This window comes from Sinohyriopsis cumingii, chromosome 3, assembly GCF_028554795.1.
Source record: "Sinohyriopsis cumingii isolate HCF-2022 chromosome 3, ASM2855479v2, whole genome shotgun sequence".
NCBI lineage: Eukaryota > Metazoa > Mollusca > Bivalvia > Unionida > Unionidae > Sinohyriopsis > Sinohyriopsis cumingii.
Window position 1 is genome coordinate 81,441,456 of NC_142963.1, and position 19,895 is coordinate 81,461,350.

Below are 19,895 nucleotides of genomic sequence, written 5' to 3' on the forward strand. Positions count from 1 at the left end.
GTAGTGCAATGCTTGGCAGGCTGGCCTGGGTACAAGACACCCATGCACTTATAACCAATTAACTTCCTTTAACTGGTACAACTGCCATGTAATCGTCATAAATATCTTCCTGCACATTCTTGCACAAAAACAAGTTGTGGTAATCACTGAGATTTCAACAACCAAACACGGACCAGACATTGTTCACATGTATGCAGTCATCATTGGTAATACCTTAGAGACAATGAATGGATGACATTGATTGGTGCAGGCAACAGATTCTCACTTATTGATGTTCTTGAATGGGTAGATTCCTTTGTGCATAAGCAAATTAAGCGTTCCATCTTTGGCTCCACTTTTTGAATGAGTGACCATAAAGCCATCGTTAGATCTCACCATAAAGTTGATCATGAGATAATCCAGGCTGGAGTTGAAAAACTATAGAGTCGATGAACTGCTGATGGACCAGTCAAAATGACTCGTAGTTATTTGTGTTGTTTGGTGGTATGTGTATGATGCTGTTGCGACTTGTTCCATGATTAAATATCCATCATGCCTGTACACGTTTATGAAGCACAAATTCTTGTCTTGCTGGGGAGATTCATAGCTATAGGTTGCATGTGCTGTGTGCAGCTCCTCTGTACTCAAGTGATGTGAGTGTGATCATGCATATTGTTGGAACTGAATGCTCCTTCACTTATCCAGCAGTGTGTCACCATGGAAATCTCACTGATGTCATTGTGGGTCATAATCTTGTTTGCAGGTGAGGCAAGCCTTTGCTGGATCCATTTTGCGCTGCCCTGGAGTGATTTAAGGAACACCACAACTGAATCCTTGATACAATACAACAATGGTGGAGTACTCGCTCCATTGCATCTAATCACAGTGTAATAAAACCTGCATGAAACTTGTTTGGCACCTTATGTTTTTTTTATATTTGGGATTGTAGTAGCTTCTTGATTGTTAGCGTTCACTGCAATTTTCAGGCATTAACAGTCCTTGCAAGTCACATATGGGATCGCACACTCTTTAGAGATGAAGACATTGGATGGTAGATAACAGACTTTTATTCATGATGACTGTAGAATTGAAACTAGGTCTGATGTGAGAAGTGATTTCCTTGCCACAAGGCTGTTATTGACAAAGTAAGGCTAAAATAAAATTTTAGTACCAAAGGCTAACATCCTGGTCTGGTATGACTTCACTTTGTAAATTGACTGGTATGTTCTAATAACTTTTTGTAGTCAGCCTAAAGGCATTGAGATCTTTAATTTCATATTTGTATGTAAATACAAGGTTTATAAGGACAGTGGCGTTAACACTATTTATACTTGCTACATCTTCTTTTTACAGCAGACAGATTCTCGTTGCGTTGGTTCACTCCTACCAATGAAGTTCCGCTTTGTGGTCATGCAACCCTGGCATCTGCAGCAGTACTTTTTAATATATATGGTAAATGTATAGTTATTGACAGTTGTAGAAAGCAGTAGGCATAGGGTTTTTTAAATAACTATTTAAAAAAATATATATTTGTCCAGAACACTAAATGTGTATAGAAATTCCCATCTGTTTCATGATAATTTATTTGTTTTGCAAGATATCTTGAAAACACCTTGTTGAATTATTAATAAGCCAGAGTTTTTTCTTTCTTTCTTTTTTCATGTCATAGGGTAGAGACATGAAGTATTACTTACATTGTCCATTCTGTACTATCTTGTCATGTGAACTTGTCATTCATTTTTAAATGATGAATTCAAACCAAATTTTGTACAAATCTTTGCATTAATAAGTCTAGGTACAGTTCAATTTTCAGCATTTTCCAACTGAAGGTTTATGGAGTTAGAACCCGTTTGACTTGACACTATGTCCTTCAATTGCATCATAATTTCCTTTCTGCTCAGTGGCTTTTGAAGGACTCCATGATCGAATGCTAATTTGGTAATTTACTTTATATTTCAAAGAGCTGGCTCAGATTCATTTTTCAGTAATTTTCAAAAGGTATTAATGGAGTTATGTCATCTGTTTAGTATAACTTTTGATTTTTAATTGCATCCAGATTTTGTTGGGCTCAGTTCATATTTCAGTATTTTCTATGATTTTTTTTCTTCTCTTAGTGCTTTTGTTTCTGACTTAAAACATAGCCTTTCATTAACATTATATTAGCAAAGGATAATTTTTTTCTATTGGTACCTCAAACATGGCTTTATAATGGCCCTCTACTTTTCTACAGAGAATAGTTTTCATGTTAGTTGCCAACCTCTCTCCCTAACTTCTCCAAAGTATAAATTTTGTGAAGAATTGTCCCTGTTAAATTAAGATAACATACTATGACAATTTCAGCTGCAAAAACCCCCAACAATAAACAGGAAAAGCTCAGTGGCATGCCTTTGCCTTTCACCTGGGGTAAATGCCCGCTCTGACCCACCCCTACACCATTTATGCCACCACTGGTCAATATGACGCATTTCTGGTCCTTTTGTTCTTTCTCTTTAGTTCAAAAGGCTGTAATGCTTCAGCTGGAATGTGGAAAATGGGCACTTTCATCTCTTTCAGTCTATCTGTCTCTCTCTCTTTTTCTCTGTCTCTCTTTCTCGACTGCACTGTTGACCTAGTGGTTAGAGCATCTGCCCTGGATGTGGGAGGTCGTGGGTTCGATCCCTGACTGAGTCATACCAAAGACTTACAAAAATGGTACTAACAGCTGCTTCACTTGGTGCTCAGCATTATGAGGTTAGTGTTATGACTGGTTGTACTGGTGTCAGGATAATATGACTGGGTGGGACATCATGCTACATGTCTGTGGCATGATGTCCCAGTGCTAGACATCACTATAACCTGCCACACTGCAGATATCATAGCAATATGACTGAAAAATTGTTAAAGCTAGGTTAAAAATCCAAATCACACACACACACACACACTCTATCTATCTATTCCAAATCTCACACTCGCACACACTCTATCTAATCCAGATCTCACACACAGACATACACACACATCTACCTTCCTACCTTGAACTGTAAAACACTTTTCAACCTTGTAATACAGACTATTTTCTTGTAATAGCTAAGCTAAGGTGATCTACATAGACTGATATTCACTCCTCTGGAAAATAAGACTTTTGCACAGTTGATTACAGTAAACTGATTGATAATTCATATAGTTATCAAATTTATGTCCTTTATGATAGAAAAAATTAAGCCATGTTTTCATGAACTTCATGAAGTTTTTTCTTTTCTTTTTTGTCTGAAGAAAACAAATCTTCCGATATTACTTTTGATTCCAAGAGTGGACCATTGATTGTCAGCCAGGAGGATGAGGTCATATCACTTGATTTTCCTCTCAATCCTACCCAGAAACAGGTTAGTGCTTGGATGCTTCGTACTTTTGAGATATTAGCAAGAAGATGTATGTCTGGTAAGTGATCATAACTATGCTCTTATACATATTGAAAGCAGTCAAACCCAGTGATCAATCTTCGATGCATTCAAGTTAACAAGTGTCACAGGAAGCCCTTCTTGCTATTTTAAAGAGTTCTTTCATTCCCTAGTATATATTATTTCAGTTAAATTGATGATAAATATTAGTCTTCTGAAAGGCAGCTATTGGAGGTTATTAATTATGCTTTAAAGAAAGCAACCCCTTCCCCCGCAAACCCCAAGACCTACCTTTTTACATGAAAAGTGAACCTAAGAAAAGCTATATATAAAAAGTGCATGGCCCATTAACAAAATTAAAAAAGAAATAATGAGTCTGGAAAAGTTACAGCAATTCTACCCTCCCCGCCAAAGAAATTTTGTCATTATACTTGGAAGACAATCCAACTTCATTTCTTTGAAATGTGCATTGGTGGCTCTAAATCTAAGAACTTTTGGCCTACAATAAAATTTTTTGTTTTTCAACCAAAAATAAAAGGGCAGACAGTAACTTCATTTGAATGAGTTTGATCAGATTACTGACCAAACTAATGTCTGAAATTTTCAGAGAGTATTGCATTAACATTACAAAAACCGTTGGGTCAAATTAACATTACAGAAATGCTTGAGTTGAATAAACATTGCAAAAACCATTAGGTAGAATGAACACTGCAAGAACTGTTGGGACAAATGAACATTGCAAAAACACTTGAGTTGAATGAACACTGCAAATACCAATGTGTCAAATGAACATTGCAAAAAGCGTTGGGTCAAATGTCAAATGAATTGCAAATAAGTGTTGGGTCAAACAAACATCCCAAAAACCATTGGGACAAATGAACATTGGAAACACCAGTGGGTCAAATGATATTGGCAAAAACCATTGGGTCAAATTAACATTACAGTCACCATTGGGTTAAATGAACATTGCAAGTACCATTGAATCAAATGAACAAAGCAAAAATCATTGGATGAAATTAATATTATGAAAACCATTTGGTTAAGTTAGTATTACAAAAACCATTGGGTCAAATTAGTACATGTATTACAAAGACCATTGGGTCAAATTAGTATTACAAAAACCATTAGGTCAGATGAACATTGCAGATACCATTAGGTCAGATGAAGACTACAAAAACCATTGGGTCAGATAAACTCCTAGATAATATTACTGATCACACTAGCATACAAGCTATTCATGACAATTAACATTGTGAAAGATATCCAATTTTCACATTGAAACATATACTGCCAGAACAAGTTCTCAAAGTTATGAAAGGCCTTGATAAAAAGAATTTGATATGTAATAACATACCCCCTAAAATGTTGAAATTATGTGTACCAGCTTTTTGCTTAGAAGTTAGCATACTTTTTAATACTTGTATTGAGAAAAGGAAATTTCCAGATTGTTTAGAGAAACACAAGGAACCCTAGTTTACATTTTATTTTACTGTATGACAAGGGCAAGTTCAGACCAGTCAGCATGATACCTTGCACTTCCAAAGTTTTTGAAAGGCATTATGTAAATCAGTTCCAGTTGTATTTTGAAACTTTTGTCACTTTCTGTCTGCTTTTAGAACAGGGTATGGATGTCAAATAAGTCCAGTGAACTGGTGGAAGGCTGGAGGGGCACCCTGGATAAAGGCTTAAGTGTGGGTTGAATATTAATGAGCCTGTCCACGATTTTCGACAGTCTTTTGCAGAGTCTCATCATCAAAAAAATGAAAGCATATAGTATCAGTCTGAACTATGAAACTGTTTGTATAACTGAAACAACACAATAAACTGGATCCTCATACAGTAACTCGGATTTAAATGCATACTCAAAGACTTACTATTAGGACCTTTGATATTTACTATTTATATAATTGACATATTCTACTTCACAAAACAAACAACATTGTATAGTTATGCTGATGACAACACCATTTCTTACATCATAAAGATCTAAATAATTTAATATCTCTTCAACAAAATGAGAGCAAAATACTGACTGCCTAGTTTGCAGCTAATGGGATGTGAGCAAACCATCAGAAATTTTTGCTGTTGTTGTTGTAGGGTTTAACGCCATTTTTCAGCACATGATAGGCTATACGTGGCGGCCAGTATTAATGGTGGAGGAAGAACCTGGGAAAACCCTGGAAAGAACTACCGACCCACGAGAAGCTACTGGCAAGCTTTCTCACATACCCACATTGGCTGAATCCGAGAATCGAACCCACGCAGTTGGAGGTGAGATGGCAGTGATCTGTAATGGAGAGCGCTTTAGACCACTCTGTCACTCGCCGCCCCCCCCCCCCATTTTTGCCTTGTGAGGACTGTGTGTAATTCCTTGGAGTAGATATGAGTTATCAACTAAATATTAGGAACCACATTTCTTTTTTTAATCTGCTGTTACTTTTGGCAGCGTAATGATTAGATGTGTTTGAATGTAAATATGTACTATCTGTTGAATTATGATATACTTTATTATGTCATGTTGGTAAAATATAGAGCTAGTGTATTATACACATAACTCTGACAATAAATCAAACTTTTTGTATCTTATATTTCATGTGGTACATAACACACAGCATAAATATGTATGAACTCTTGATGGATGGATACAGTGGTAGATAGGTATGAATGTTGATACATTTTGGATGGATATGGTGTGCATGGTAAATTGTATGTAATAAATGATATTTGTTTTTGCAGGACTGGAATGAAATCAAAGAATTGTTGAAGGTAAGATTCCATTAGTAGCATATAATACAATATATACTCACTGAATTACACCATATAAAAGATTTTTGTTGTAATTGGCCAAATTGCAAAGCAATCATGCCTTATGAATTGATGATACCTGTACATACATCTGTGTGTTGGGCATCACCACAGAAATTACAGTTTTGATTAGGTCATTGGTACAAAAATAATCCATAGATGTCACATGATTTGGTATATAAGTGCATTATGAAGAGTATCATAGCTATCATTTAAAACAACGTCACTGACCAATATTCATGGTTTACTGATTTGTTCTTTTATCTTAAGCTCAGTTTATTTTTCTAAGGGTTGGACTTGGTTCAGAGACTTGCATGTGAGTGTTTAAATGTGTCAGATGGATTAGTGCACCTTTTAGCAAAAATGAAGACTCTGTAACAGTATCACCAGGTTGGGGTCGGATTATAACAAAGAACACTAACGATGGTAAAAAATACAATGTTTATTCTCTGTAACAAGATCACTGGGTTGGGGTCGAATTATAACAAAGAACACAAACAATGGTAAAAAACACAATGTTTATTTATGAATGATTTGAAGGTAGAAAGAACCCAATACAGTGTTTATTCTCTGTAACAATATCACTGGGTTGGGGTCGGATTATAAGAAAGAACACTAACGATGGTAAAAAATACAATGTTTGTTCTCTGTAACAATGTCACTGGGTTGGGGTTGAATTATAACAAAGAACACTAACGATGGTAAAAAAATACAATGTTTATTCTCTGTAACGAGATCACTGGGTTGGGGTCAAATTATAACAAAGAATACAAACAATGGCAAAAAACACGATGTTTATTTATGAATGATTTGAAGGTAGAAAGAACCCATATCCAACTCGTGCGCATACAAAATCAAAATATTGGACATTTAACATAACGATGTGTGCCGAGTTAAATATCTGATATAAATAAAACATTTCCTAACTGGAACGAATTATGAAATGAGATAAAATAAAAAATTAAATGCAAAAAGAAACCAAGAAAATGACTCAAACAATATGATTCCACTCAAATAATGATGAATCATGTAAACCGTAAGTTATCATTCAGATAATGATAAATGATTCATACAGCCAATCACAAGCTTTCACTCAAATAGTGACAATTGATTTTGAAAATGAAACTAATGATTATGATTTTACAAATAAATAATGATAAAGAAGTTCACACAAATGATAGATTTCACACACATGTAACAAAGACTTGGTCAGACAGCAATAATGATGTTAACAATAGCAAAAAAGTTGTTTGCTTAATTACACCACTCCCTTGATAACTCGCGAACCTGCTTATAACACTGGGTCAGGCATGGATCCCATTTTTTAAACCAAAAAATACCCCCAAAATTGATCCCTATTTGTTGAACTTAAAGAAAATTGCAATCAGAATCGGTAACAGAAACTTTGATCTATCTTTCGTTTTATTATCGAAAATGGTAGATAGGACCTGGAAATTTTAATTTTAACACTTTGAAATATCAAATTTAAAAATAAGCAATACAAATTTTTACATTTTCTTTCCAAACGACATTCCTAGCACATTGCAATTAACGATATGTATGGAAATTTTGATCAATGAAAATGTCACTTATGCCGAGTGGAGGCAGTACTTTAATAAATAAAAACAAATGAACTAATTTTTTTATCAATTGAAATTTGTGTTCTAGTTCTATCATTTAGTTCCGTTTAAATGTAATCATCATAAATGCAATGTGTTCTCTTGTAATTAAATGTAAAATGCGTCGATCTACTGCAACAGCCATGTCCATGAGCGTTTCTCTGAGAACCTAATTAAGTGCTGACTGTGTTATGATAACTGACTTCCGGAAGTATTTGTTGTATTGTTGCACTGTATTAAAAGCTGGTATCCTTTGTATTATAATGTTTATTGTGTCTTTTAAATCAAATAAAGAAGGTGGAATAAAAGAAAAGTTAAAAGGCACAAAAAATCATACAAATTTAAAATTTAGCAGCCCTACTCATATGTTGGGTGAATGCACTTCATTTGATCAATCGAACACTTATAAATGTTATTGTGTATGTAACATAAACTACCTTAAATTAACCGACTCTTTCATAACAAGTTAGCTATGTGAAATGAATACTTCATAAAATAAAGAGCTTGCTTTCACAGATACGAACCATTGTGAGCAAGTGAGTTTCAGAGAATTCTTGAACTGGCACTTAGAGAAAACCTCTAGGATGATAAGACGTTTCATTATTAATTCCACTGAAGTCACAACATCAATGTTGTACTAAGTGAGCAATACAAAAATTGAGTTTCAACGTAGACGATTGTGTCATGAATAAATGTCATGTGTTTTTGAAAAAAAAAAAGGAATCTTCTTTGGAGGTGTAGCTGTAGGGTTTAACGCCATTTTTCAGCACACAATAGGCTATACATGGTGGCCAGTATTAATGGTGGAGGAAAACCCTGGAAAGAACCACCGACCCACGAGAAGCTACTGGCAAGCTTTCTCACATACCCACATTAGCCGAATCCGCGATTTGAACATATGCAGACAGAGGTGAGATGGCAGTGATCTGTAACGGAGAGCACTTTAGACCACTCAGCCACACTGGGCCCCTTTGGAGGTGTAGCAACAGTTAGTCCAGTTCCCTGCTCTATGGACTCCCGATTTGGCAGGATAATACTAAACACCAGTACGGGAACCAGACACATCAAGAAAACAAAAAGCAGTGATGTAATACACAGATTTTTTTCACATACCCATGATGGTTGTTGAAACCAGTTGGAACGATCTTTTATAAGTTGGACATTTTGAAAATAAATGTTATTTAAACAGAATAATGAAGAACTTCATTAGAAAAAGCGCGTTATTAAAAATTATTATCAACGTGATTGTAAAATGAGGGTTCAGTCAATAAACAGCCCAGTTCCCTAATGCCGCTTCTTCCCCATGGTTTTCTCAATGTAAAAGCCATTTTTTTCTTCTTCAATTTTTGGAGGTCCCTCGGTAACTCGCACCTCGCTTATAGTGCAGTCTATGTTTGCGGTCCCGTTGTGCACAGATTATTGATGGAGAGGTGTAGCAATAATGACATTAGCTCAGATAGCTATAATGATAGTATTTTTGATCTTGTTGCTATGATGGTGGTTTATGTGCTTGAGTAGTGATAATGATATGTAACACAAAGGTGGGGGATAAACTGTGGTATCCAAATGACACGCACATGGTACCTTCAGTCCCACCACTGTTGAATGGTCAAGGAGTTGCCAAGAATGACCCACTCCTTCCACCCTACTCATGGCTCCCTTAGACCCTGCGAGCCCAGTGGTCCCAGAGCCATGGTTCCTCAACCTGAGATAACCACAATCTACCTCCAAACCAATGCCACCACTGACAGCAGCACACAAGGTACATATCAAGTCACAAAGAACCACCACTTGACATCCAAACCAGCAACACTGCTAAAAACACCCATCTAACACATAGTTCCACAGCTGACAACATGAACCCCAATGGCTCTACAGTGGCCCAACACACATCCAACATGAACAGTCACACGATGGTTTTCACGTCACCAACAACACATTTCAGACATATCTCAGCTCCAAACCGGACAGCAGCGACAGCTCTACAGCTGCCATTTTGCCCAATACAGGCAGATCAAACAGACTGGATAAACCATGACAAACACATCATCTGTCCTCACAGCCAAACGATGGCAAACGTCAAAAAAAGAAACACACAAACATGAACATGAACAGCTGAAAATACAAATCCTAAAACCATGTAACACATGTGACACAGTACTGTATAAATTGCAATGACAAACATTATGCATGTGCAAACATGGAGTTAATTACTTCAATGGGACTACTGCACACGATTATCACGATAATCAGGTTTGTATATGAATCTGCATCTGACAGTTAGAATCTTACATAACGTTATAGTAACATTCTCTTGTCCCTCATTATACAGCCAACATTTAAGTGAATGCAATCGTTCTGTCCAGTTACATACTGGTTAATTTGAAAACAGACTATAATAAATCTAACATTGCCTTACTCGGAACTATCTAAAAAAATGCATTAAATATTAGAACAGAACAAAATAATTCTATCATATAACATATGTAGATATAAACAATTCACATACCTCTACAGCTGGAGATATGTGCCATAAAGTGGACACTTACTTATAATGTAAAGTTGGCTTCTACTATGAGCCTATATGTACATAGGCAATGTAGTACCTGTGCTCATGATGTAATGGTTTTCCCATCATAAGCACTTCGCTTGTGCAGCAAGGAGTGAACCAAACTCACTACATTGAAATAATGTATGATATAAATATACATAAACCACCCTTGGGTATCTGTGTACTCAGAAACGAAACCTGAGTACATTTTATTCCAAGTACACATACACAATAGATATACACAATTCCTTGACAGCCTCTGTGATCTTTATTTTAAAGTCCAGTGATTTATGCCGAGCTTTGCATTGAGTTAATTGTTTGGCAACTATTACAGTCACGTGACTTGGTATGCAGTTGCATGATGAAGAGTACTGCAGCCGTCAGTGAAAACTAAGTCACAATGACCTTTATTTCTTTGTCCGGTTACCTTTGCATTGAGCTCCACTCTCCTAGTTTATAGTTTACATTAAGGTTATTTTTTCAGAGAGTTTGTGTGTGTGTGTGTGTGTGTGTGTGTGTTTTGGATTTTTAACATAGCTTTTTTCATTCATATCTCTACGATGTCTGCAGTGTGGTAGTTTATAGTGCTGTCCAGCACTTGGGCATCATGTTGCAGACATGTAGCATCATGTCCCACCCAGTCACATTATCCTGACACCAGGTTGACCAGTCTGAACACTGACCTCTTAACGTCTAGCGCCATGAGAGGCAGCTGCTAGTACCATTTTTATGTCTTGTCTTTGGTATGACTTAGCCGGGGTTCGAACCCGTGACCTCCTGCATCTGAGGCAGACACACTAACCACTTAGGCCACGGGAACGGTCACTTCACCTTTCACTGAAAATGAGGCAAATTAATTAGGACATTTTCTCAGGCTCAATTACCAGTGGAATGATTTAAGTTTTGGTGTATAACTGTGTGATGAGAAGTACTAGAGCCATAATTAAACCACAAAAAAACCTAGGTAAGTGTAGCCTATATTTTATGGTTCAGAAATTTGTGCTTCTACATTGAACTCCACTTCTTTTGATAACCCTTTACCTGATAGAGAATAGTTACACTATAAATAGAACACCTGTTACCTAGTTGACTCGATATGCATAAGCCTGCCTGTGAACTGTTAAGCAATGTAGAGTATGTTACGTTTAACAGCCATTTTAACCATTTTACATTTTTGGTACACATCTATTATATGTAGAAAAATTTAAGAGTAAAGTCCAATTGTTATAGCTGTGTAATTATTTTTCACGGAAGAATTTTGTATGTGCTTCAGAATCTTGAGAGAACTCATTCACCGTCATGTCAGTGAGGCCGTGTGACCAACCATAGCTGCCATTTCTCTCACTCAAAATTTACAAGTTTTTCATCTGCATCAACATCACTAAGTCATCTGAATTTGATAATTTATAAAAACTAATTGCTGCCTTCATCAATATCAGAGCCTTTACCAAAGTTATTGAATCTTTCATAGTTGTGATTCTAATCATGAAAACTTCGTAAGTACTGAATGAAATCCGCGACCACCGTTTTGGAGAGTGGAGATTATGACCCAGTTACTTTAAATAGCAGATATCAACCAGTGCATAAACAGTGACCATGTGATCTGACGTAATTGTCATTTGCAGAAATGACTGTAGTATCGAATGGGGGGTTTTCCCCGAAGGTGGCGCTACAAAAAACAGCTCAAAATGGCTGATGTTTACAGCAGGCATCAAAAGGCGCTTCCATGCGAATGGAGTAAAGGCGTCAAAAGGCGCTTCCATGCAAATGGAGTAGAGTGACCAAAGACGCTTGCATGAGGTAAAGGGTTAATAGGGATTAGGGTTTGTGATCATGTCATTTTCGCAGGCACTATTGTTGTTAGAGTCACATACGTTGGTGTTTGGATGTGTTTGTTTTTAATGAACCAAACAATCTTGAAGTATTATGGTATCCCAAAAATAAAAATGAATTTTGCAGTTCAGTATTCATGGTTTGTTATCCAGCCATGCTGCAACTGGCAATTTTCTTGTTGTAAATGTATATTCATTATGTTTAGACATGTGATTTCAGCTTTGTTTAAAGTGTTTGTGGTCAATAAGATAAATGATCTATTTTGAATTTTCAGCTTCCTAAGATAATGTCCAAATGTTTGTGCTGAGCAATATTGTGTAGCTTTGTTTTGACAATGTATAATGTAGAATGGTGGATCTGGTTCCATTTTCATTTAGTCTTATCTGGATTAAAGGTGAAATTTGTTGTATAAACAACCTGTGTTATATAGCTCTTTGGACAGTAAATATTTTATTTTGTCATGATATCATGTGATTCATAATTCAAATGAGCCAGTATAAGATGTAGCTCTACTGGTCATGTACCAGGTAACCTTATGAGATGGTCTGTTGTTCGTCATTTGTTCATTAGGACACGTTTGTTATCAGTGCTCCTTCAAAACTATCTGCACTATTGCCATGAAATTCTACAAACACGTTCATCCCATTGTCTAGTTGGTCCTAAATGAAAATGATATTGCTTGGATATCTAGTATGGCCGTCACAGTGGCCAGCTTGAAAAATCTTGTGCTACTCCTCGAAAACAAAGTCATATCAGCATGGGTATTCACCAGGAGACTTCTTAAGCTGTGTTTTTTGTCCTAAATCAAAATCTTGTTGCTGCTCTTAATCGACAAGTCATTTTGACAAGGGGTTTTCATCAGAAGAATTCTTATGATGTATAGTTCATCCTAAATGAGAATCATAGAAATTGGACCTCAGAATGGCCCCCATAGTTGTCATCTTGAAAATATTATCTTTGCACCTCTCAAATGGATGGTGATACATGTACCAACATATGGTGTTCAACAATAGACTTCTTATGATACCTAGTTGGTCCTGAATAGAAATTGGTGCCAATCATACATCTAGTATGGCTGCCATGATGACCATCTTGAAAATCTTGTCACTACACCCTCTGAATGAATGGTTATATTGGCACCAAGAGTCTTATAATGAAGCATACTGGGGCTTTTCTTTACCTGCAGCAAAATTGGGAGTTTTCATTTAATTCCAGTGCACTGAATGTGTGTCATGTTATTAGTGCTAGCAGAGAATCATTTATGTGAATTGGTGTAGGTATCGTGGAGGTCATCATGGTCCACTGTAGCAGTAGATTGTTTCCAATTTTTAACCCAAAATTTATTGATAATAATGAGACTTTAAAGATCTGGATCAGTCATTTTTATAACATATGTGCTTTTAAGATTTTACCAGGTTAAATTTGATTATTGTGTTTTATTCATCACTTCCATGTTAACAAATTTCAGAGGATACCTCTATTGTTTTATTCTGAAAGCAACCCTTTATGCCAGACTCAGTCAAAAGCCTTGCAAATATCAAAGAAAATAGTCCTTATTGCTCTGGCTTTATCTTGTATCTTGTTCAAAATGAATTGCATGGTAAATATATGTCAGCTGATGTTTTTTATTGTTAAATCACCAGATGAAAAACATGAATGTTGATTATGTAATATATATATATATATATATATATATATATATATATATATATATATATATATATATATATATATATATATATATATATAAAATCACCTATACAATATTATATAATCACCTATACATTTAATCATTTCACACATATTACAAGCGATTTAGGTGTCAAAATTGACATTCTTCATTTTGAAACATGCTAAAACTGAAAAGCTGAAATAAAGTAACAACATGTCCACGTAGATTAAGTTTCCAGAAACAAGCAATTTTTCTGTTATTATAGAATGCATCATACATTATTTTGTAAACTGTCTCTTTTTAAAATTTTAAAACATTTATGCCATATATTCAGTAAATACTTTTAATCTAGGATTTTTTAAAAGCCCTAATCCAGGACATTTTATGCAGGAGATTTGTGATGCTTCCATTATTTTTGATGTGGAATATTCCCCAACCACAAAGAAACTGCTGGTTCGACTAAAAGATGAAACATCCAGGTATCAAAATACATCCAATCTTTTGTGCACACATCCATGGCATTTATACTTTTCCTGATCTTAGGAAGAAATAGAAATAATACAGCAATGTAAATTTATTTAGTCTTGTTTTGCTTGTATATGCCTCTCAGACATTTTTCAGCACTTGTTGCAATGATGACATATAATTTTGGTCTCAGCTTAAAAGACTATTGATATATTAGTATATTATACAAATTTCCTTCAGTGAACTGTATAAGTGCAAGTTGCTCAACCATAGTAATTAAGGCACGGTCTGTATCTGACAACAGTGTATGCTGTAAAATTAGGAAAATGTATTGGTGGTTGGCATCTTCCTGTCCTACCTTTGGTATCAAAAGAGACATAAACTCTCTTCATGCATTGAAGGGAAGCTATCTGTGATAAAGCCAAACATTACTCTATGTATTGTCTAGCTCCCTATGGATCAAGTTTTTTTAAGCTGCATGTAATGAAAATAATCGGGATGGATCCTGAATTCCCTCGTTCCCCAGGAATACAGTTTTTAGATCAGGTTGTGTTTGTTTTGCTTAAAATGGAGAATTATATCTTCATTTTACTGCATATTATTTTAACTGAAAGAAATAAAGTTAGTTGAACACCTTGACCCCCCCCCCCAAACCCCTATAAATCTACCCAGACTAAATTGACTAAGAATCATTACATATGTGGATGTCCTTTTTTCAATATAAGGTCAGCACTCGAGGAAATGAAAATCGATACAAAGTTACTTATGGCTCATGAATGTACTGGGAAGATAAAAGGAGTCATCGTGACACTAAAGGGTTCTGAAAACAATGGTTCCTTTGACAAACATGGAAATATGTATGATTTTGTATCCAGATACTTTGCACCGTGGGTTGGCATCCCTGAGGACCCAGTGACAGGTTGTATTGCACTTACTTTTTTTGATCTCATAATCAGATATTTTCATTTATGCGTCATACCATAGAATCACAATGCCAGTTAATGTGTCATACAACCAAGATAATTGCCAAGAAACTCGAATGTGAAAGAAGAAATGAATCATATTGGAAAATACAATTGTAAAGTTTTCTACCTTAAATTTTCAGCATTATTTTGTGGAACGGTGAGCAAAATAAGAAATATGAATGTCACATTCTTTGGATGATTAAAATAAAATAGGAACTATATTACAAGAATTATGATTAATGATGTACAAGACAACAGTGTTATCTATGTAAAACATGTGAAGATTGCTAACAAGTCATTTCATTCAAATATTTCAGGCTCCGCACATACTGTTTTGGCCGATTACTGGGGACGTCATTTGAAGAAATCCTTGCTCTATGGTAAGTTTCTGTATGTAAAAAATGTAATAACCCACCATAACGCACACATAATAATTTCAGTAAACATCTGTCTTATATGGTCAAGATCAGAAACAACTTGTAAATATATTAAGAATATGCATGGATTATTTAGGATAGATTTACCTGCATTAACTTATTAACCCCTGCCTCCACAGTAACGCATTGTACTTTAACCTCCCTCATCTCCCAAGTGCCATGATAACGTGATGCAGTTTACTGATTGTGTCCCAGGAACTGCTTTTGAGTGGCTTGCAGATTTCAATAACAGTTACATTTTCAGTTACTCAAAAGTTATGACTGTTCAGTTATAATTACAATTACACCGTAATAGTGATGTTCAATTACAGTTATAAATACAGTGTAATTATATCCTTGACCTGACATGGTTTGTGCCCTTACTGTGAATAGGAACACTTGTATTTTAATATTGTGTGAAACTATTTAGCTCACAATAGAAAGTGTTTAATTATATCTGCTTAATTCATTCATAGTTTATAAACTCGCCAAATTCTTTGCCCGCTACCATTTTCACAACTGTATCAAGATTTGTCTGTTTCTGGAAATACATCCATGGTTTGTGCCCCTGAAATAAATGCCACATGATGTAAGATTGGAATGTGAAAATTATACCAATATGTGTCATTTTTTGTATTATTATATTTTTATATGTATTATATTTTTTATATTTGCATCTGTAATGTATTTCATTTCTTTTACATGCATATGAACTACAACTAAACAATGAGACAAAAATATCAAAGAAGAAAACTAAGATACATTTTTAAATCTTTTTTTCTTTCTGACTTTTGATAGAATTACCATATTTACACATGTGGTGAATTTTTATAAGATTTGTTTTAATGTTATTGAATAACAAAGAGTTTTACTTTTATTTTTAAATATTTCATTGAAAAATATCATTCTGTACAGTTGCCCATTTGATTTATTTTTCCTAAGAAGGTATAAGGAGTGCCTGTATTATAACCAAGTTTTTGCATTGCCTTTGCCATCGTAAAAGTCTCTGTTGTGTGGGTATTTAAAAAAGTTAAGTAAACCATCATGTGAACAGCAGCCCTGACTTGAACAGCTAATGCACACTCCAGGGTCACAAACTTGTGGCAAAAACAGCATTAGTTAAATTGGACATTTCTGTTGTGCTTTCTGTTATTTGATTTGTAGTACATAATAATAGCACAGTAATACTGTAGTAACATCAGTTTTCATGGGGGGTCCAATTTTCATGGTTTTTGTTGTCCTGAACCACAAATTTAAATCCCCAACAAAAAATGAGCCACATAGGATGATGCCCCCCTCCCCCGGTTTTCTTACAGTGTTTCATTCCTAGAGATTACCACAGCTACTGGTATTTGATAAATCCAGGTCATTACTGTAATCTGATAATTAAACATTAGCTTTTACATGTATTTGTTTTATTGTTTTATTTTTACCATTTGAAGCAAGAATTATAAGTCATTTTCTATTGTCTCATTGCACACGTTCAATAAGGTATTTGATAGCTGTAATTTTACACTCACTTCCTTAAATCGATAAGTGAGGTAAGTAAGGTTAGAGAAAACATAGAGAAAAAACATAACCATTCACACAATAGTAATACTGAAAATGAAAGAAAAGAATATTACAAAATAACAGTATATGAAAATTAAATTTAATACTTATTCAAATCAATCCTTCATTTGAGTACAACTGTTGTTGAAACATTTAAATCCTTTTGAAAGCACATTTCATTTTATGCATGCAAAACAACAATCCTGTAAAATACTATAACTATTTCTTGAAACACTTTTATTAATGAAACATTATGTATATACACTAATTACAGCAGAGTATTAAAGCTCACACATTCACAGATTTTTGGACAAAGCCACTGTATCAACATTGTGTCAGTCTAGTCTCATGGTACTCACAAATGCTTCTCAGGTAAATAATCCCCAAATTACTGAATTAAACAAGTCCAGCTTTCTCAAAACCACTGATAATTAGGTCTGATCTTTCACTCATTGTCGCGTGAGCATCAATTATCCATTCAGTGTGGATTGGCCTAATTAATGAGGTTGCAAGGTTTACTAATACTGTGCACTGATTATCACCAGTAACATCTTTTTCCATCATGGCATCCATGACTGTGTAGCATACCACTCGTGGAAGTGTGACTTTAATTCTTCTTTAATAACCAACTGGGCTAGTGTTGTTGGCTGCATCGGTTTCCTTTGATGTTGAGCACACAAACGAAAACATGGCGAAAGTGATTAATATTGACAGGTGTTTTATTTGTGCTCATATAGATGGAAGTATTGTTTTAGTGTTGTTGGCTTCGACTGATGTTATTTGCTTGGTCGAAAACATGGTGTAAGTATTGAACTTGCCAGGTCTTTGATTTGTGCTCATACATGTGGTAGTATTGCTTTAAACATTAAAGTGACTGCCATTTGCTTTTATTTTTTTGTATTCTTTATCTTGGGTATTTGTAGAGGTTAAACCATAAAATTAAATACCTACTAATATGCAAACTTTGACAGGAAAAACTACGAATTTAAGTATCCATAAAAATGCCTTTTTTATATACAAAACCACAAAAATTTAGCCCAACAAAAATAAATGATACTACAGTAATACATGCAGCCATGCTTCTGATATGGTCGTGTCAGGCTGACAGTATGTACAGATTTTTCAGTATTATCTAGATTGTTCATTGTAGTTTCAGATATATGGATGGATAGTCTTGGAATGCGGATTTTTTTTTTTTCATCAAGGAATTTACATTGATATAATAAACTTTGTTTGCTTTTGAAAGTTTGCCTGCATGGCTTAGTTTGTTTTAAAAATATCCCAGGGTAGTTTCTGTGTTAAATTATATGTACCTTGATTTTTGTGTTATTTATATTGATTTTAATGATTATCATCTTAAATATAGACAAATGTACACTTCTCTTCCAAAATCTGTCGGCCTGTCCTGATTATGTTACAGTAATAGCAGTGGCGTAACAAGAAATCATAACCCATCAATGCTTTTCTGCAAAATTTAATTGTGGTGCACATTTCAATTAACAAAGAAGTCTGATGGGATGTTTGGGCCCCTATTAAGCCTGGGTCTTGTCTCCCCCTCCCCCTCAGTTGCAGGGGTAGTTTGTGCAGTTGCCATGTCACTGAGTAATGCATGTAGTTTCAGAAATACTTAATGCTGTGTTATGAATTACTTTGCAGCTCGACAGTGCTCAGCACGTGGGGGTGATATAAGAATCAAGATTCAAGGAGACCGGGTCAAACTCATGGGAAGAGCTAACATTTTTCTCACAGGGCATGTATACATATGATGTGTAGGAAAGTGAAGTGCTTAAATATGCAGAATGTTACAAACATTGCAAATTTAAATAAGTTTATATTTTGATCTGGAAATTATGTTTCTTTTAATTGATCAAGGCAGGAAAGGATTATAAGTAGTGTTTTGTGTCTTAAAATAGAAACAGGCAGATTTTTGTGTAAAGTTAAAGTAACTTGTAGGTCCATGAGGTTAGGTGCTAATTATCATTTGTGCTTTGTAACATATTATAATGTATTTCATGCATATGTCACTATAATAAAAATCAAACCAACTTGGCATTGTTGTTTTCAGTTTGCCTTTGTGGTAATGCCAAAATGAGATTATGGTATGGACCTGTGTCTGTGTTGTGTTGTGCATCCATCAACAGTTGCTACTTTAAATGTCTTCTCAACACCCTCTTTTGACCAAATTTTGACAAACAGCATCCTGGTTTAAAAAAAACTTTAAAATTTGTTCAAATGAGTCTGATCCACTGTCAAATATGGCCACTGTTAGTAATAATAATAACAATAATGAGGACTTTGTATAGCGCCTAATCTTAAGAAACTCTAAGTACTTTACAACATTAGACAACACCTATAAGATAAAAAACATATAATATATAACATATTATTACAAAAACAAACACAACGAAATTAGAAAACATTAAAAAAACATGCTGAGAATATTTAAGGTAGGAAACATTAGGTCTTTAAGTTTATTCTTGCAGTTGAAATAAGTGAGTTTTGAGAGCCCTCTTAAATGGGATCACTGTGTCTAAGTTCGGTGGGCAATTCATTCCACGTTGCTCGGCCGTGGTATGCAAAAGAATGGTCCATGTGACTTTGTTTTCATAGTGGGAATAATGAGTATACGATTGTCAGAAGAGGAGCATAAGTATCTTGCTGG

At 35.0% G+C, this 19,895-nt stretch overlaps 1 protein-coding gene across 2 annotated transcripts in view; it reads left to right on the forward strand.

Annotated features, from left to right (window-relative positions):
- Positions 1 to 19,283, forward strand: part of LOC149803196 (phenazine biosynthesis-like domain-containing protein 1) — a 28,996-nt gene extending 9,713 nt beyond the window's left edge. For both annotated transcript variants that reach the window (XM_089952817.1, XM_089952818.1), the window contains exons 3-9: positions 1,333 to 1,431; positions 3,232 to 3,341; positions 6,093 to 6,122; positions 14,227 to 14,315; positions 15,027 to 15,220; positions 15,584 to 15,646; positions 18,890 to 19,283. In XM_089952817.1, coding sequence (XP_089808943.1) covers positions 1,333 to 1,431; positions 3,232 to 3,341; positions 6,093 to 6,122; positions 14,227 to 14,315; positions 15,027 to 15,220; positions 15,584 to 15,646; positions 18,890 to 18,999 — 695 coding nt within the window. In that variant the 3' untranslated portion in view covers positions 19,000 to 19,283. The remainder of the gene's footprint in view (positions 1 to 1,332; positions 1,432 to 3,231; positions 3,342 to 6,092; positions 6,123 to 14,226; positions 14,316 to 15,026; positions 15,221 to 15,583; positions 15,647 to 18,889) is intronic.
- The last annotated feature ends 612 nt before the right edge of the window (positions 19,284 to 19,895 follow it).